The sequence below is a fragment of the Pollachius pollachius genome, assembly GCF_949987615.1.
Source record: "Pollachius pollachius genome assembly, chromosome: 14".
Classification (NCBI taxonomy): Eukaryota; Metazoa; Chordata; class Actinopteri; order Gadiformes; family Gadidae; genus Pollachius; species Pollachius pollachius.
The window spans coordinates 11,891,694-11,911,449 of record NC_136947.1 but is presented as its reverse complement, the minus strand read 5'-3'; the positions used below and the strand labels follow the sequence as shown (position 1 = coordinate 11,911,449).

The window sequence follows — 19,756 nt, the reverse complement described above, 5'->3', positions numbered from 1 at the left end:
AGTCTCTAGTGAGGTTTCTTCATGTGTGTGTTGCCACTGTGTGTGTGTGTGTGTGTGTGTGTGTGTGTGTGTGTGTGTGTGTGTGTGTGCGCGTGTATGTGGTCATTAGTAAGGGCAGCGATCCGCCTACACCCTAGTTGAACCCATGTTCTCATGTCTCGTACGTGTTAGTGCATGTAGGCTCTAGTTGAGCCTAAGTTCCACCAAAGTCACAAGTTCAGTCTTTGAGGTGGCCGTGAGAGGCGGCCCGGTGTGCCACTGTGCTTCCCCGGTGTCGGGCGCAGTCCAGACAGTCGAGGTGTACTCTGGGTGCGGGGAGCCAGACTGCTTGGGGGGGTATGCATCTTCGGTCCCTTCTGGGTCGCCCTGGCCTGACCCATGCCCGGTTTTGGCTGCGGCTGACTTCCCAGTTATATGACCCTGTTCAGGACTGTTCTGCTCCGGCCTACCAATTGGCTGTGCTTCAGCTGAGCGCTTTGCCACCCGAAGATCCACGCGGTTGGGTCTGTAAAGCGTGCCGTTGATATCCACCACGAATGAGCGTTGAGCGACTTTCTGGATGCATTGGCCAAGCGGCAATCTTCCCGTGCGATCACCCGATTTCATTCTGATCCGATCTCCCACGATTGCCTCTGGGAGGTCCCTGGCGGATCTGTCATAGGTCGATTTCGCCATCCGCCGTTTCCACCACAACTTCTCAGTCACTCCGCCTAACACATGTGGCTGCAGCAGGCGGTCTGCAACTAGCAGCAAGGTTACATTAAGCGTTGAGCGGGGCTGCTGTCCAACCCCTCTGTGGGCGTGTTGCACCAGTGGAGGATGGCCATCCATGCATTTGTGCCCTCTGCTTTTGCCCGCTTGCAGAGTGATTTCACTATTTCCACAGCCACTTCGGCCTTGCCGTTTGATTCTGGATGACGGGGGGAGGATGTGACATGGGTAAAACCCAAGTTTGTTGCGAACTTCCTGAATTGTTCACACGCGAATTGTGGGCCATTATCAGTGATCACTTTGTCAGGCTGCCCATAAAGCGCAAACTGGGCTCTGCAGCGCGTGATAAGCATGTCGGCTGACAGGTCTGACAGCTGGTCGATTTCCCAGTAATCCGAGTAGCAGTCTCAAAGGATGAGAAATTCTTTGCCTGCATAGGAGTAGATGTCCATGCTCACCGTTTGCCATGGACGTGTAGGTATCTCATGCGACATCATGGGTTCCTTCTGCTGATTCCTTGCATACTCATTGCATGCAGAGCAATTGGCCACAAATTCTTTGATTTCAGCTCTCATGCTCTGGCCCGTCTATAACAGGCCTAACCGCCTATGTGGCTAGAGTGCATCCGCTTGAGTAGCTCTGCTCTTAGGGATAATGACGCACGGTCCTCTGTATAGCACATCATTTTGCACATTCAGCTCATCCCAGAAGGGCCAGTAGTCCCGCACTACCAGTCCTCCTTGAAGTCAGGCCACCCGTCCAGGATCACGTCTTCAGCTCTTGGAGTACATCATCCGTTCCTGTGTGTGTGCTATTTGACGGAATCTGAAGGAAGTGACATTCAGGTGCTGGGCTTGGTCCATCTGTGTGTACTCTGTCTGGATGGCAAACACTGCATGACACGCATGTGGGGTGTCTGGCCCCTGTTGCGGCAGAGTAGCTCGACTTAAAGTGTCAATGACGTACATTTCTGGCCCGGGCTTGAACACCACATCGAGGTTGTAACACTGCAGCTGCATCAGCATTCCCTGGAGACGTTTCGTGCACTCAGGAGGGGCTTCTTGAAGATTGTGATCAGTGGTTTGTGGTCTGTTTCTGAAGTGACCGTTTCTCTGCCATATAAATATTGGTGGAATCTTTAGCATGCGAAGACTATGCTCAAGCACTCTCTCGATTTGAGCATAGTTTTGTCCGTTTGTGTCAGGGCTCTCGAGGCAAAAGCCACAGGCTGCCCCCCTTGCAGCAAGCAGCCCATTCATTCTGTCATCACTCTGGACAGTGACAGGCTTTGTGACATCATAGTATCTGAGAACAGGTGTACTGGAGACCAGTCCCATTATTTCACGCACTGCGTCGTCATGTTTGGCTAGCCAGTGCCATTCTATGTCTTTGTCCAGGAGTCTGCAGAGTAGCTCACAGACCTCCGAGAGCTTTAGCAGGAATTTTGCAAGGTATGTCACGAACCCAATGAAGCTTTTGCATCCGTAGGTGTCGGCAACTCCAACACAGCCGATGTTTTCTCTGGGTCAATCTTCAGTCCTTCCGAGGACAGTATGTGTCCGTGGAAGTGGACCTCTTTAAGTTTGAACTGCAGCTTGCGCTCGGTCACTCTCAGCTTCACAGCTCTGCATCGCTCCATGAGAGCACACAGGTTGTGTCGCCGCACCCAACCACCAGGATGTCATCGGCTCTTGGTTCAATGCCAGCCAGGCCTGCTAGCAGTTCATTCTGTTTGCGTTGGTAGATCTCCAGTGCTACAGAGACACCGAATGGGAGTCTCATTCGGCTCCACGGTGTCCAGAAGGTCGTCAGACGGCTGCTTTTCTCGTCGAGCTTGCACTGTAGAAAAGCGTCGCGAGCATCCACCAGTGGGAAAATACGAGCCTTGGGTAGCTTGTACAACACATCCTCCAACCTCACTATCACATGCCATAACCAAAACATGAGCCATGTTTTGGTTATGGCATGTGATAGTGAGACCTCAGACAGTCACCATTTTATTTATCCACGCCGTGGGCTCGCTCACTGGTGATATTGCCTGCTCTGATGTGCCCGTCTAGCTCTTTCTTGACCTTCTCCCTCAATGCTACCGGAACATTACGAGGATCACATTGTACAGGAGATACATTTGGATCCAGCTCAATGTGTATTTCCCCTGGGACTGACCAGATTGGGTCCATGAAGACGTCGGTGGGGTTGGTTAGCAGCTGCTCTTTGGTGAGGGGCGCGCACTGATTTGCCTCTACTTTATGCAGCTCCTCAGGGATTGTGAATGCCATTAGGCCTAGGCGCTCGCATTGCTCCTGCTGAGTTTCCACTACCTCAAAGACCAGGCCGTGCTTTTCTCCTCTGATGACACAACCTGTGTGGAATCTCCCCTGTGACAGCATAGTTTCCCCAGAATATAGTTTCAGCTTTGTTGTGCTTGGGTGTAGGGCTGTTCCAGGTGACAGCTTCTCTGTGATCTTGCTGCTCATCACGTTACAAGCGGCACCTGTATCTAGCTGACATACTTGCTTTTTCTTGTTAAAACGCAGGTGCACAAACCTTTTGAGCCCCTTTGATTTCACGTTGCTGATACATTCTGTGGCTAGGAACATGTCATCCGTATCTGTGTCCCCTTGCTCAACATCTTCCAGCACATTCACCTTTTATGTCTTGCTACTAGCCTGACATAGCTCTTGGAGGTCTGTTTCCGCAGTATTTGCAAGCGAACTGTAGATCTCTTCCTCCCTTGTCTTGAGTTTTACGTCTCTCATTTCGCTTGTCTGCTGCGTTCACACTGTCCGTCTGCACTTGTGGGCTCTCCATAGTTTTCATGCGCTTCTCAGTCAGTCCTGCCAGACGATTCTCTTGTTCACGCAGCAAACACCTTCGGGTGTTCTCACTTGCAATACCAAGCACGAGCCTATCCCGAATCACCTCGTCCTTTGGCCCACGATACTCAGACAATGCCGCTCCTTCCCGTAGTCTCGTTAGGAAACTGTCTTTTGGTTCTTCATTCTCCTGCAGCACCCAAACTTATATCTTTCATAGATCACATTTTTCGCCGGCCTAAAATACTCTCCCAAAGCATCCAGGATGGCAGTAGGGTCATTATTTTGATCATCACTCAATTTCACGTTGTGCAGATAAATGTGGCGGCACTCGTTACCCATTAGTCGTCTTAGCGATGCTGCCTGCACTTCTTCAGTCTTCTCATTCATGCCTGCAGCTAACACAAAGTCCTCGAATTTCACACGGAAAACCTCCCAGTTCTTCGCCAGATCCCCGGACATCTGCATGCCCTCTGGTGCCGGAATCATATTGTTCGCAATGTTATTGTCACTTCTGACACCATGTTTCAGTTCAAGTTTTTATTGAATAAAGAATATGTCAACCACCGCGCACAGCATTATGGGCTTCAGCATAACACAACAAAGACACTAGGTGTCGCTAGGTGCTCAATACTCAACATCCATAACAACATCTTCTGATCATTCCTGCTTTTTCTTTCTTATCACTCTTCTAAGGCATAAAGAAATGCATTTAAATGTTAATATGATGACAAGCATCACTACTGTCACCAGAAACATGATCACATCCAAGCTGTGATACTGGAACCAGTTGAGGTCATGGGCAGCAGGCCTGAGATGGCGAGCGCCTTTGTGTCTCATCACATATTCTGTCCAGTAGACGGACAGGGCCAAGGGGTCCATAGGACGATCTTTATGGACCGCTGAAAGCTTCTTTAGATTATCCTTGTACCTGAGCAAACACGGCATGGATGGATTAGTCCTACCTGTAGGCTATGTTTTATCAACGAATCAAAACTGTATACGTAGACATACAGTTACTGCTACAAAGAAATTAGACTTTGGTAAGTAACACATTGGTAATGTTTTTGGCAGTCATGGTTCATAACAATGTCCATCAACCAATAGATGCTCACCTGGTGTTGTTGATGACCTCATCCAGTCCGTTCAGGAGGTCATCCACAGCGACGGTGGTGATGTCCAGGACCACGCCGGCTCCCCTGCTTGCCATGCGCTGGGCGTTGTCAGGCTGGTCCCCTCCCAGCGGCACCATCACCATGGGAACCGCGTGACACAGGCCCTCATAGATACCGTGAGAGCCACTATGTGTGATGAAAGCGCGGGCCCCAGGGTGCGCTAATAGAAACATACATATGAAGATATGTATGACATAAAAAAAACATTCAGGTGTCAAGCTATTATAGGAAGGCAAACCATTCGATGGACGTATGGGATATTACACAGGTGGTATTTACCCCTCACAATAACCATGGGCATGTGTAAGATGAACATCAGAGTGTTAACCCCAAAATATCTACCTAGCAGGTCATTCTGTGGCACCCACTTCATAATCTTCACGTTTTCTGGGAGATTGTCAGGGACTGGACCAGTGTACCGCCATATCACCTATTAACCAAATTTAACGTAGATTGCTGATTATGGTGTTAACATGGTGATGCTGTTCTGTACAAGCCACTTGGTATCTCCAAGGCTATTATCCACAACTTTTCCCAATGCTCAAGCTGAGGCTTGATCACTCGAGCTTTGAGCAACAGCAGTATAAAATAGCAATGTGGAATTGGGACTGATTAGAACAGCTTAGTGGATAACATCTGACCAATCACAACATAAAGATATTTGTTATATGTTTTTTATATGTGGCCATTCCATTGTGTGATATGTAAATATCTGACAAAGGTGAAGGAAAGCTAAAACATGAAGGGTACATTGGTGTATACTTGATCCCGAAGACAATTTGGCAATCGATTAAGCCTTTTATCAAGCATTTGATAATTGAATCAGCATGGTCAATTAAGATTGATAAAAAATCGAGTGACTTGGAAAGCAGCCACCTACCTTTTGTGGGATTCTTCTGAAAGCTTCTATAAAGACGGCAGTTATCTCCTCTGGCAGACTTGACACCATGCTGCCAAGGGTGAAAACTACAAACCCATGTTCTGCAGAAACCCACGGCTCCATTTCCTGCACACAACCAAACACAAGTGCATTAACTCCCTGCAGTGTAACAAATACATCATTTAGTGAAGCCCTTTGTAGCCGCCGTTTTGGACACCGATGCACACCTCCAGGACCCTAGGGTCTTACCTCCGGCAGGGGGCTCTTCACATCACAATTGATCCCGCCCACCAGCACCACGTTGGGCATCAACGGACGAGGGTACTCCAATGAAAAGTCAATCCTGTACAGAAAAATACCCACTAGTTCACTGCCCACGAGAGAGCACTTTCCATAATGAACATAGTACCATAATCTTTGCAGTCATTACCTCTGCAACCAGATATCAGCCTCAGAAACGACCTCAGCTATTCCCACATCCTCTCCCAGGAATCGCTGGGCTATAGTGTCGAAGTGCCAGAACAGGAGTCGACACATCAATGGCTCCCACGCACTTATCTGCGGCACAAAAAAGGTAAATACATAGAAGAATAGAACCTTGCAAGGTATCCAGTTTATTCATCCATATAAACCTGAAGATACACAAAACGGTCACAAGAGAAATGCTTGTATAAATGTTTGCATAAGGCCAACTGCAACCAGTCACAATTTATGGGAAAAGGAGGATGCAAGTGATTTGTCTATTTGTCTAAAGAAGAGTGGTCAGATGACAGACTCACCAAAGTGTTAATGACTCTCTGTTTAAAGGTCATTCGATCTGTAAATCCAGTTAACATGCGAGGGACGTAGGACGGAGGTGATGGGCAGGCCATGGACTGCCAGTCCAGCCCGCACGGTATCCCTCGCAGCAAATTGAGGGTGGGAAGTCCTGGTTGTTATTAATTAGCATATTGATGAGATATATCTATACATACATACATACATACATACATACATACATACATACATACATACATACATACATACAAGTAAATAAACCAGATATTTAATCCAACGTTGGTTCTCTCACCCAGTTTTCTCGCTAGTAGAGAGCCGGTAGGCACCATAGGGTCCGTCAAGACAGCATCGAATCGCTGCAGGATAGACATGATGGGAGACAATGCCATATGAAGGCAATGAAATCAAAAGAAATGTTTATCTTTCATACAGTATTGTCATATTCCATATTTATATTCATATCCAAGCAAAGTCTCTCAAAATCTCTCTCTCTCTCTCTCTCTCTCTCTCTCTCTCTCTCTCTCTCTCTCTATCTCTATCTCTATCTCTCTCTCTCTCTATCTCTCTCTCTATCTCTCTCTCTCTCTCTCACACACTCAAACACACCTGTTGCTGTAGCGTTGAAATCAAGCTGTCGTTGAACAGTAGGCTTTCTGCAGTCGAGTGAAGGATCTCCGTCAGTTTCTGAATCTGTGTAATTCTAACGTTTACCCTCTCCATTAAAGTTTGATGGGCGCTGCGCATCACCTCCGTGTGTGCTGCCATCAATTCTTCGACATCCTTCTTCCCGTAGGGCACGGGATATGTCACGGTGTCGAAATGCTCCCCCGGACCCATCCGCATCGTGATCTCAGGCATCAAGACCGTCACTCGGTGACCACGACGACCGATTTCCTGGGCGATCGCCTTTATGCCAATCCAGTGGCTTCCGTCAAAAGGGACCACCAGCAGGTGACCGGAGAAGTCTGCATAACTTCTTCCACTCTGAGGAGCGGTGGCAGAATCTTGGCTGATTTGATCTCCGACTGTGCTAAGAACAGCAACATGCCGAGAATATTTTGTGTCCCCCTTGGACTCTACGCCGATGCTCAACAGCAGTAATATAAACATTGTTTTATGCATTATCACGATATTTTCCCACTTCAGTCGTTGGTCATATCTTGTTTATCACTCTATATGTAGGTTTAGGCCTATTTATTATCCGCACTTCAACTCTCCAAGAACGGAAACTGTTTCGTTACACTGAACCTATAGCTTTACAGTTCTTCCTGACTGACAAGTTTAGGGGTGGGTTACAGGTTACAGGTTCAAAGTCCTTCCCCAGTAAAATAACGAAAAGAATCTGGTATGCATTCACACAAATACAGAAAGAAGCTGAAATAGTCGGATTACCTTTCAGTAGGCCTCACACCAAGAATATTTATTCAATGTCAATTTATTAACTTTACAAAAAAATGTATTTTACCTGATAAAAAACGAGTTGACAGTATGCTTTTTATTCACAAAAGACTTATAAACAGTGGTGAAAATGCCCCCGGGGTTTACTATGATAAACCACCATAACTAACCAGTAATTAATGGTGCAATTGATGGTGCAATACAAGTCAGAGTCGAAATCGGCTTAATTCAATTCCAAAATATGTGCCAGAAAAATAGAGGAATCGAAATTGCGTTTGTCTCTGACCCACGGTTCAATAAGGAGAAAAGGATACAATTAGGTAAAATAAAATAAGTAATATTTAGAATAAATAAATTCTAAATAGTGCAGAATATTTCTGAATAGTGCAAAAGGGAGGCAAACCAAAACGGTAGGCCTTTACATAAAATAATGTTAAAAAAGTAAATGGATTAAAATGTGCAATATGAGGAACATTATGGGTTCGAAGTCCAGAGTTCTTGGGAGCAAATGGGAGGGGGTTTCAGAGTCCAGAGTTCGTGGGGGCATAGGGGAAGGGAGAGAGGGGAGAGAGTGGAGCTTCCCGACATCCTGGTGATAAAAAGCTGTCTACCAGTCTTGTGGAGCCGGCCGGAGGCTGCGGTACCGTCTCCCAGATGGCAGGAGGCTGAAGAGGCTGTATGAGGGGTGGCTGGGGTCACCCACAAAGCTGGTTGCTTTGTGGGTGAGGCGGGATCGGTAAATGTCCAGGAGGGAGGGGAGTGGGACACAGATGATCCACTCAGCAGCCTCCACTAGCCTCCACGTTGGAAGCAGTGCAGCTCCCATACAGGGCCGGCGATTGCTATAGGCGAACTAGGCGATTGCCTAGGGCGACCACACAGTGATGCAGCTGGTCAGGATGCTCTCGATGGTGCCTCTGTAGAAGGTGCACATGATGGATTGGGGGGCTCTTGCTCTCTTCAGCTTGCGGAGGAAGTAGAGGCTGCCGCTGGGACTTCTTGGCCAGTGGTTTTGGTTTTTCAGTCAGTGGTTCCAAAGCAGTCCTGAAGTGTAGCCGAGGCCCCCCCTGGACACACACGTACCTGCTTCAGAACCGGTTTGGTGACTTTCACCTTTGGTCTATTAGCTGGCTAGCGTGACACAGACGTGGTCAGAGTGGCTGATGTGGGGGAGGGGTGAAGCCTTGTAAGCAGGGGCGTGGCCACGTTGGGGCCAGGGGGGGCCACGGCCACCCATTGGTCAAAGGATGGGCCCCCCGCTGCCCCCCCCCCCGAGAAAAAATAAAATAACAGAAACGGTCTAAACAAAGAAAGCTGAAATATATGCTTTTTTTTTTTTCTTATTTTGACTTCTTATTTTTATTTGAAGTCTTATATTTTCATATTACAAATAAATATTGCACTTAAAATGCTACGGTTTAACAAAATAAATGATTGCCTTAAATGACAATTCCATGTCTTTCTGTCATTTGCATTAAAAACATCCCTGTGTCATGTTAAGGTCCCGAACCCGCTCACATAATCATGACACATCGCACAACATCTAAGCACCCATTCCAATAACCTGGGATTATCAATAAGACATTATTAGGGTCCATAAGAACATTTATTTAATCAATTGTTTATGGCCTGACGGCCATAAACGCCGCTCTGAGTGTCGCCGTGCATGAATTTTAAAATAGAAGTTACCACCCCAAATAATAAATACCCAACCCCCCCCCCCCCCCCCCTTGTGGGAAGGTTCACGTGAGATAGTGCTGTGGGCAGCTTTAATAAAGAGCAGAGCTTTTTAAAAAATATCAAATCTGATATTATCTGGGGGGATTGATAAAGTTGTATCTAATCTAATCGAAACTAATACATTTTAATACGGTTATCAGGGTCCAGATTTCCCATGTCTAGGTGAAATTCTTATTATTATCAAGATATAGTTCGTATTTAAAAAGGCTATGCTTGCTCTCGCCAACACAGCTAATTTAAAGACAACATTGTATGTGTGATATCACACTCCAGGGCAGTAGGTGGCGGTATCATGGACAATTTTAAGAAGACAAGAGCCTTTAACCAATCAGAAGAAGGGGATCTTTATTCAATAACTTCATTTTCAGTACCGCGATACGAAATCTTTCGTCTGCTGTGAATGTAAGTTTCGGTTTGCGCTTTAATGTAAAACAATATCGTCAGGTGTTTATGTATTAGATCTCAGTTGTTGACACGTATTTATTTGTGGGACCAAACACAGGTTTTGAGTGACTTGTTGTGTGTGGTCCTGTCTGTTGTTACTTTCATTGTTACGTCTAGTGAACATGGTAATACAAATTACAGAACGGCTGATCCATGACAGAATCGAGACCATGTGAGTATAGAACTCTGCCTGTTAGAGTCAGAACGTTCTAATTAAAGTTTCCATTTAGGAAATGAAATCTGCAAGTTTCATTGAGTTTCGTGGCCACTGGGACAAGTTTTTAAAGTTGCTCATCCAAGCCAAGTCACCTTTAACGTTTATCTGACGACTCGCAAGATATGTAATGTTAATAACGTTAATCATATCTGTTACTCCTAAACCCTGAGTCCATAACCAAGATAAACCGATTCTGGCCTTTCTGTTTCTGATGGAAAATATGTCTTGTTAATGTTTTTATATTCGATATTCTTCATAGAGTGTTAGTAAATTAGCTCGGGTTAATGCAGTTGCGTTAACAGTTACAGATCTGCAAGTGACAGGGAGGTCGAGGCACAGAGCTGCTTCAAGGTTGGACTGTTCACTCTCATTCCCTCACTCACTAATGCGTTATACAGAAGTATGGGACTTGAAATACAAAGAATAGAAAAGATTGTAAGACATGCTGCTCTATTAATATTACCTGTCTCACTTACAGTCATGTTAAAGCTATAATCTGTCTCTCTGTCTCTCTATCTCTCTGTCTGTGTGTCAGTTGACCCTTGAGTATTGTTTGAGTCGGGCGGGCCGCCTACATTCCGAACGCTCATCCAATAGGAAGATGGAGGGACGGCGGGCGACTGGGAATACCAGCGCCTGGGAGAGTGCCATTCAGCGAGGCCGCTGGAGGGACAAACGAACGTCAGCAGCGGTGTTGATCGACAGCGACAAGGATAAAGATCTCATCGACCTCATCAATGATCAGTCGGACATGGAGCTAGCAGCCGCCACAGAAATGCCTTTAGCTGAAGCGGCGGTGTTGGTGAACGGTGGTAACGGAGAGACAGAGTCCCCAACCAAAGGTCTAAACCCTTGGCTTGACTCTTCTGACTGCTCAATGGACGGTCTGTGCTCGGGCCCCTCCTCTCCTAAGGAGGACCGTGGTGTGGGGCGAAGCTACGCCCAGTGCCTGTGTCTCTGCTGCCAGACGTTGTTGAAGAGGGCAACACACATGAAGCCTTCAAATGACAAGCTGCTGCGAACTGGTAGGTAACTATCTGGGGCTGGATTGTGTGTTTGGCTCCAAATGTGAAGGTCCTCTTGGGTTCCTTCCGTCTCCAGATGTTTTAACCCCCTACCTGGTCCTTCATGACTTGTTGTCTAAACTCGCTGTATGTCGCTTTTTGAGTCATGACTGTCCAACCACTTCCAGCCATCCCTACAAGGAGGGATCCCTCTTATGTGTTCCTACTGGCTTTAGGAGAGGCCATTCTCTTTCTCTTTCTTCAGCTTTAAGGCCCTTCACCTTAAAGCTGAAGGTTTATCTGAAGGTTCTTATGGGTCCAGGAAGCCCTTCAATTAAAATTCCAATTTTTTTTCAGATTTTTCTTCCTGAGTTTAAACCCTGGTTCTTATTCTTCCTTCCCATGTCCCATCAGACCCAAAATCCTTATCCTGTGACCAGTGGGTGTTGAAGAAGAGGAGGAAATCGAGTGGGCGGCCGGTTCTCAAGAGGTAAACTCTCAATGTCTGCAGGCTACCTGACTGTGGGCATCCTTGAGCAGGATGCCCTAATTGTACTTTATGAATCTCAGATTGGAAAGTAAGGTCTAAAATGACCCTAACCCTAAATTGTAAATAATGAAAATATTTGATCGAATGTCTTTTCTTTATGTCTTCCAGTAAGCTTCAGGTTTGCTTGAAGCTGATTCAGAGAAGACAGAGCGATGTTTACAACGTCATGCAAGGCCAGCCGGCCTGCTCCAGAGCACACACTTTTCTACGGAGGTAAATGGCATAACTAACTCCCCAAAACGAACTAAAGTTTCTCCACTTGGCAGTCTACCTGAAGGCATGCGGGAAGGCTCAGACAGCACTAGCATAACAGATGTTGAATTACCAGTGTAGAAGAAACCTTGCGAGTTCAGCATTAAACTTTAGAGGTTAGCGTTGACCCCAAAACCGTATCTATCTTTATTTTCTAAACGTTAACAATATTATTTTAATGTGTTTTATATGGATTGGAGTTAGTTTTGGACAGCTGTTCATATTGAGGGTCTCACCTACAGTATAACGCTTATGATGTGTGTGGATGTGTATAGCAGCGCTTTATTTTGATGACTGAGTTCGACTAGCTTCTCGTGTGACCGCCACGTTGTGTGGCGCATTTCATATACAATATCACTCATTAAATTGCTCAGACACAACAACGGTACTAAAACAGTATCACAAAGCGGCCGTGGGTTGTGACACCTCCCCCTCCCCCCACTCTCAGCCCAAAACACTTTTTTAAATCTTATTATGTTTGAATTCCAGCTGAAACGTTGGGTTCACTGGCTCTTTAACCTTGAGTGTTCTACATTGATATCCATTGAAGGCTACAGAGTATATACACAATTAGCAATAACAGCTAGCTAGATAGGTAGATCATATATTCAATGTTGGCGTGTCACCAACCAAAGATCTAAACTCTTGGTTGTGTACACCCAGAGGTTTATACGTGTGTATACGTGATGATTTGAGAAGATATCATTAAAGTTAAAGGGGAAATCCGGTGTAAAATGGATCTGGGATATGTTTAGTATGATAACGAGTTTGAACGTTTATTGGGGAGCAAAAAAACGCCTATAGACGCATTCTTAAGTTGGCTGTTTTTAGCCGATTCTACGAAAATGCTATACGTTGGAATACTAAGGGCATATCTCATGGTAAAAAAGAAATCTCTATTTTGAACAGCTTACAGGGCTAGAAGTAGCATGTGTTGATTTAAAGTTAAACAGTGTGGCTGTGGCTGACCGCTGTGCTCTTGGCGAAGGAACCTGAGACTCTGCACCAAGGCGTCAGCTAGGAGGAAGAGGAAGCGCAAAAGGATGGAGAAGACGACGATGACGATGAGGAAGAGGGCCAGGTGCGACCCCCACCAAATAAAGCCTAGCCCAACCGCCCCCCATGGTCGGAGCGTCGACAAGTCGTCGCCTCTCGATAGTTTGAGCGAGGAGGAGGATGTTGAGGCGCAGGACTCCGCCCACAGCTCCCTGGAGGTGGTCCCCTCCCAGGTTGCCATAGATTTCACGGTTGATCAGAAAGCGGGAGCCAGTAAGGGTGGGCCAGCAAAGAGGGGCGGCTTTAAGGACCTGTTGATTCAGATGCGGGGTAACAGCCGCATGATAGTGAGAGAAACACATCACCATTGACCACCATGGAATGGTGTTCTGATGGACGTGTTTGTGCGGAACAGTGTTTTCACTGAACGCACCTTTACCGCGGTGTTCTGATGGACGTGTTCGTGCGGAACAGTGTTTTCACTGAACGCACCTTTACCGCGGTGTTCTGATGGACGTGTTCGTGCGGAACAGTGTTTTCACTCAACGCACCGTTACCGCGGTGTTCTGATGGACGTGTTCGTTCGGAACAGTGTTTTCACTGAACGCACCTTTACCGCGGTGTTCTGATGGACGTGTTCGTGCGGAACAGTGTTTTCACTGAACGCACCATTACCACGGTGTTCTGATGGACGTGTTCGTGCGGAACAGTGTTTTTACTGAATGCACAAGTGTTCGAGAAGTGTTTGAGTGGAATAGCATTGTACACAACCCCAATGTTAACCATGGAGATCTGATGGAAATGTTTGTGCTGAATGGACTTGTAATTGACTGCACTGTTAAGCAACTTGAAAAATCAAAAATGCATATAGCAAAGCAAAGGTATAACATTTTGAACCAGAAAATGGCATATTTGTCTGTTTCCTTGTGGCGTCCTCTTGACAGTTTGCTGTCATCCGGACGACCACACGGTGGCGCCACATGGCAGAAATCCAATAGAAGAACCTTTAGGGTCGTTCAGATCGCAGTCACCGCATTGACTGTTTGCCATAAGTCAACATTGCCGCCAAATTTGATATGCAAAGACGCCGGTAAACGAATTGAAGAAAACGGTGCTGCTGGAGTCCTGCTTTATTAAAAGCACAAACGTTTCCAACGAAATTCAATGAACGTTTTTATATAGATATTTAATACTTTATTTATATAAAACATAAAGGTGAAAAATAAGAGGTGGGTTACTCCTCATTTATTCATATAAAATAGGTTTTGTGTATATTTTGAATTTCTTTCCATCATAACCCCACGAATAATAACGACTCAATCTGTTGGGGTAATGTAAACGTAGTGCTTTCAATCAATAAAAACCGAAGCTCCCCTGTTTAATTGCATTACTTCTTTGCCTCTCCAATATTGTGGCTAAGTTGAAGTATTGCATCAATGCGACGACTATGTATATATGGCTATGGTTCAGACTCTCCCCTCCTTTTCCTCTCCAAACGTTCTTGTTAGTTCACGCCATTCTTATCTCTGCTGTTCTACTGGGAGTGTTTTGTCATTCGATAGGTGAAAATCCACAGACTCCGGCTATTTTCTTTTACCTGACAATAGCAGGAGACGGAGCATGTGGAAGAATGCTGAATGGGAAGATAAGGATCTTGGATTTGGGTCTCTTAAGTAAAGTGAGGGAGGGGGGTGTTTTCTTGTGTTTTCCGAAGGGATTTGTTCACTGGTGAAGGATGCCAGATTGACCACTAAAACCTCTGTTGACAGAAATCAATGCATTGCTCACAGCCACAATATAGTGAAAGAGGTTTTGGGGTTAAATACTGCCTTGAATCTCCAAACACCTACATGCATGATCAAACTTTATTGTTTAGGGTTGGGGGCTGTGATGTGAATACCTGGAATTCATCTGAGTGGTTAAATACAAGAGGGATGATTTTTTATCTTGCATTCACGTGCAGAATATGACTCACACGCACAATCACAATCCTGTCATGCATGTGCCCTCTCTCTCCCTTGCTTCCACAAACACACCTTCCTTCACACATCACATCATACGATGACACACATGAGTGTAGTGGAACGTCTTCACATTCGGGGCGGGGGGAACGCTTGAGTTTCTCTGTGTGAAGTAATGAAGGTATTGCTGCTGGTCCAGAGGGTCGTTACAGCTTGTGTGTGTGTTTGTGTGTGTGTGTGTGTGTGTGTCTGATCAACACGAAGCCTTGCTTCTGGTGGTGCTAGGAGTCCATAAAGCCCAGCTCATTGTTAGATTCATATCAGTCTTCTTTTCTTTTACTGACAATTCCTCCTCATTATTCCAAGCCTTGGGTCTCGGGGTCTAAACAATACAAGAGCGGCACACACACACATGCGCGTGCACGCAAACACACATACATACCCACTCATAGACTCACAGACTCACACACACACATGCACGTTGACCTGCGATAGAAACCGTATCAACACCTGACTCTTACAAAACAGGAAGAGCGTTTCAGCAGGAACACAGATGTGTCTGAGTGTTTAGGGGAGGGTCCATGGCCTTGGGGGGGGGGGGGGGGGGGGGGGGGTGTACATAAACACACCAGATACACATCTCCTCTTCACTCCACACTCGCTCCTGGAGAGAGAGACGAGTTAGAGAGAGAGAGATAGAGAGACACAGACAAAGAGTTAGAGATATAAAGACAGAGAAACGGCTAGAAAAGAGAGACTCGTCGCTAGATCGAGGAAAAGAGCGGCATACAGAGAGATTGTGTGAGATAGATAGAGACACAGTGAGAGATACCTTCCCACAGAGAGACGGAAAGAGTTACCAGACCAATCGATTCCATCATGTCTTACTATGAGGTGAGTGTCCCCGAGCTCCGAAGTCACTCCATTCACAGGCTTCCTGTGGCGCATCACTAAATGTACATTTAGAAAGATAGAGCGCCGTTCGCCCTTTGCTGAATCTAATGGTTCCCGCTCACTACTCTGCCTCCTCCAATCCTCCCCCGTCTCCCTCCGTCTCTCCCGCTCCCAGCACATCTTCATCGAGGACTTCAACTACACGGGGTCGGGGTCCGGGGACATGGGCATCGACCTGGAGGAGCCCTGCAACGTGGAGAAGGTGGTGTCCCCGGACCTCCAGCAGGTGTTTCTGCCCGTCGTCTACACCCTCATCTTCCTGCTGGGCATCACCGGGAACAGCCTGGTGGTGGTGGTGCTGGGCTGCCAGCGCAGGTGAGCAGCTAGGGCGGTGGTGGTGGTGGAGGAGGTGGTGGTGGTGGTGGAGGTGGAGGAGGTGGTGGTGGTGGTGGAGGTTGTGGTGGTGGTGGTGGTGGTTGAGGTGGTGATTGTGGTGTTGGAGGTTGTGGTGGTGGTGGAGGTTGAGGTGGTGATTGTGGTGTTGGAGGTTGTGGTGGTGGTGGAGGTTGAGGTGGTGATTGTGGTGTTGGAGGTTGTGGTGGTGGTGGAGGTTGAGGTGGTGATTGTGGTGTTGGAGGTTGTGGTGGTGGTGGAGGTTGAGGTGGTGATTGTGGTGTTGGAGGTTGTGGTGGTGGTGGAGGTTGAGGTGGTGATTGTGGTGGTGGAGTTTGTGGTGGTGGTGGTGGTGGTGGTGATTGTGGTGGTGGAGTTTGTGGTGGTGGTGGTGGTGGTGGTGATTGTGGTGGTGGAGTTTGTGGTGGTGGTGGTGGTGGTGGTGATTGTGGTGGTGGAGTTTGTGGTGGTGGTGGTGGTGGTGGTGATTGTGGTGGTGGAGTTTGTGGTGGTGGTGGTGGTGGTGGTGATTGTGGTGGTGGAGTTTGTGGTGGTGGTGGTGGTGGTGGTGATTGCGTTGGTGGTGGTGTGGAGGTTGGGGTGGGATTTGACCTGTGTTATGAGTTTTTTGTGTTTCTGTCCTAAACAAGTCTAAAAAAAGGCAGATGGATGTGGCTTTACACAAGTATTGTTGAGGATTATTTCTTTAACAATAATTGTCTGTAAGTTATATGAAGAAAACAATATGTTCAGAATGTTTTATTATTACTATTAATAGATTATCTTGATAGGGTTTTCACCATTCTCTATCTAATATTCTGTTTATTGAACCTTTATTTAGCCAGGTTTGTCTCAATGAAGAACCTCTTTTAAACGAACCAAAGTAATCTCTCTGTTCTAAACATGTAATAATCTTTCCGTCCGTCTCTCTGTCCGTCTCCAGGGCCAAATGCAGTCTGACGGACTGCTACCGTTTGCACCTCTCTGCGGCGGACCTCCTCTTCGTCCTCTCGCTGCCCTTCTGGGCGGTGGACGCGGCGCTGGCCGACTGGCGGCTGGGCCCGGTGGCGTGCGTGGGCGTGCACGTGATCTACACGGTCAACCTGTACGGCAGCGTTCTCATCCTGGCCTTCATCAGCCTGGACCGCTACCTGGCCGTGGTTAGGCCCACCGACACCAACACCGGGGGCCTGCGCCAGCTGCTCGCCAGCCGATTGGTTTACGCCGGTAAGTCCAGCCCCCGCACAACTCAACTCTCCGACCCGGCAATTATCCTCAATGACGTGTGGCACATTTATTGTTAAGTCTTGTTGAGGATTATTTATCTCTAAATTGTAGGAAGGAAATTATATGTGCTAATGTTTTTCAGGAAGTATTATATTATTTTACATTTCTACCATTCTATATTTTATATTCTGTTCATTGAAACTTTATCTAGCCAGGTTTGTCTAAACATATAACTTTTTCTACAATCTAACTAATCCCCAAAGACTTTATCCAAGTGAGACCCAGAATGATCAAAGCCTATAATCTAAATCGGAGACCAAAGTTAAAAAAACAAATCTGTCCAAAACAACTTGGCAGAGTAGCTGGTGGAATCAGAACACCAATTTAGAAGATTTCAAATGTTTATTTTATTTAAGTTCCATCCAGATTAGATCCACTCTCTCTCAATCTCTCCCAATGCCGCCTGCTCTCTCTCTCTCTCTCTCTCTCTCTCTCTCTCTCTCTCTCTCTCTCTCTCTCTCTCTCTCTCTCTCTCTCTCTCTCTCTCTCTCTCTCTCTCTCTCTCTCTCTCTCTCTCTCTCTCTCTCTCCCTCTCCCTCCCTCCCTCCCTCCCTGGTGGATATCTAGCTCTATCTCTTCTCTCATCTCCCGCCTCCTAATGCCTTCCCGTTTATCTCCAAGCTTAATGTTTCCCACTGCGTGGGCCCACCAGGCCCTTTGCACATGTTCCATGACCTATTCCAGGTTGTTGGCCTTGGTCCTCCATGTGTATTTGGATGTGTATTTGCATCACTGCCGGCACACCTCAAACCTCGTCCAATAACTCTCTGACTCCCCCCCCCCAGGTGCCTGGCTGCCCGCGGCGCTGCTGGCCGTGCCCGACCTGGTGTTCGCCCGGACCCGGGAGGGCGGCGAGGGGGTGACCCTGTGCCAGCGCTTCTACCCCGAGGAGAGCGGCCCGCTGTGGGTGGCCGTGTTCCACCTGCAGCTGGTGCTGGTGGGGCTGCTGGTCCCCGGCGTGGTGCTGCTCATCTGCTACTGCGTCATCGTGAGCCGGCTGACCCGCGGCCCGCTGGGCGGCCAGCGGCAGAAGCGGCGGGCGGTGCGCACCACCGTGGCCCTGGTGCTCTGCTTCTTCGTGTGCTGGCTGCCGTACGGCGCCGGCATCGCCCTGGATGCCCTGGTGCGGCTGGAGGTGCTGCCACGGAGCTGCAGCCTGGACGCAGCCATGGGCGTGTGGCTGGCGGTGGCGGAGCCGCTGGCCTTCGCCCACTGCTGCCTCAACCCGCTGCTGTACGCCTTCCTGGGGGCGGGCTTCAAGACGTCGGCGCGCCGCGCCCTGGCGCTGAGCCGGGCCTCCAGCCTGAAGATCCTCCCCCGCAGGCGGGCCGGGCCCTCCACCACCACCGAGTCCGAGTCCTCCAGCCTGCACTCCAGCTAGCCCTGCTAGCCCAGCTAGCTAGCCAGCTAGCCCTGCTAGCCCAGTACCCCCCCACACCCCCCCACCCCGAGGGGGGTGGGGGGGTGTGGGGGGGTGTGGGGTGTGTATATGTGTGGGGGTTTGTGTGTGTGTGAGTCTGTATGTGCGTGCGTGGGTGTGTTTGTGTGTATGAGTGCACTGCCCGTACACACAAACATGTGTGTGTGACTGAATGGATCTGCGTATGTGCATTCCGATTTTAGTTTGAGGAAACGAGACTTCTGTGTATGTGTGTGTGCGTGTACGGACGGGTAGGCTGGTCCATAACCTGTCCTCTTGCAGCTTCCATCCGTAACCTCTCATGTAAATATTGTTGTGCTTTCATAATAAAACTGTGATGTTGTGTAATGGGTTGTGTGCTGTGTGCTTTTCATCTCGTTTCCTCAGTGAAACGCTTCCTGCTTCACATTTATCCATGCAACCAGAATTTGTACTACTACTGTACACTCTACACTCGTATCAAAGCAGTCTGTCTGTCTGTCTGTCTGTCTGTCTGTCTGTCTGTCTCTCTGTCTCTCTCTCTCTCTCTCTCTCTCTCTCTCTCTCTCTCTCTCTCTCTCTCTCTCTATCTCTCTCTATCTCTCTGTGGGTGCATTTCCCATAGGGGTCAAACATCAAACATAATAGAACTGATTGCAATCACGAAAAAAAAAAAATTACCCAGAAGAGGGAGAAGTAGGGGATTATTCACTGAGATAGTACCGTCTAAGTTACTTATTCGTGCAAGTTGTACTTTTTACTTGTTATTGTAAGTGTTAAAATAAATCTGGCAATATATAAATATAGAGATATAAATAGAAGCCATGAAGAAAAAAATTAAACAAGATAGAAAGGTAGATTT

The 19,756-nt window shown here is 47.4% G+C and overlaps 3 protein-coding genes across 6 annotated transcripts; 2 read left to right on the top strand and 1 right to left on the bottom strand.

Moving 5' to 3' along the window:
- Positions 1 to 4,187: 4,187 nt before the first annotated feature.
- LOC307086131 (UDP-glucuronosyltransferase 1A5-like) lies at positions 4,188 to 7,481 on the bottom strand (the record flags this gene model as incomplete). The annotated part of the gene is made up of 9 exons (XM_079751191.1): positions 4,188 to 4,458; positions 4,643 to 4,862; positions 5,045 to 5,132; positions 5,583 to 5,708; positions 5,832 to 5,925; positions 6,013 to 6,140; positions 6,362 to 6,510; positions 6,652 to 6,715; positions 6,966 to 7,481. 9 exons carry the CDS (start codon positions 7,479 to 7,481, stop codon positions 4,188 to 4,190), a joined length of 1,656 nt encoding a protein of 551 aa, XP_079607317.1.
- Positions 7,482 to 9,846: 2,365 nt separating this feature from the next.
- Positions 9,847 to 14,345, top strand: LOC307086143 (uncharacterized protein). Of its 4 annotated transcripts, none has more exons than XM_079751220.1 (5): positions 9,847 to 9,899; positions 10,694 to 11,183; positions 11,577 to 11,652; positions 11,821 to 11,925; positions 12,953 to 14,345. In XM_079751220.1, exons 2-5 carry the CDS (start codon positions 10,760 to 10,762, stop codon positions 13,329 to 13,331), a joined length of 984 nt encoding a protein of 327 aa, XP_079607346.1. In that variant the 5' UTR covers positions 9,847 to 9,899; positions 10,694 to 10,759; the 3' UTR covers positions 13,332 to 14,345. The 4 variants fall into 4 exon arrangements, with proteins under 4 accessions (XP_079607346.1, XP_079607345.1, XP_079607344.1 ...); XM_079751219.1 differs by lacking the exon at positions 9,847 to 9,899 and adding an exon at positions 9,943 to 10,113; XM_079751218.1 differs by lacking the exon at positions 9,847 to 9,899 and adding an exon at positions 9,943 to 10,509.
- Positions 14,346 to 15,584: 1,239 nt separating this feature from the next.
- Positions 15,585 to 19,263, top strand: LOC307086139 (C-X-C chemokine receptor type 4-like). The gene is made up of 4 exons (XM_079751212.1): positions 15,585 to 15,815; positions 15,991 to 16,190; positions 17,152 to 17,435; positions 18,281 to 19,263. Exons 1-4 carry the CDS (start codon positions 15,801 to 15,803, stop codon positions 18,874 to 18,876), a joined length of 1,095 nt encoding a protein of 364 aa, XP_079607338.1. The 5' UTR covers positions 15,585 to 15,800; the 3' UTR covers positions 18,877 to 19,263.
- The last annotated feature ends 493 nt before the right edge of the window (positions 19,264 to 19,756 follow it).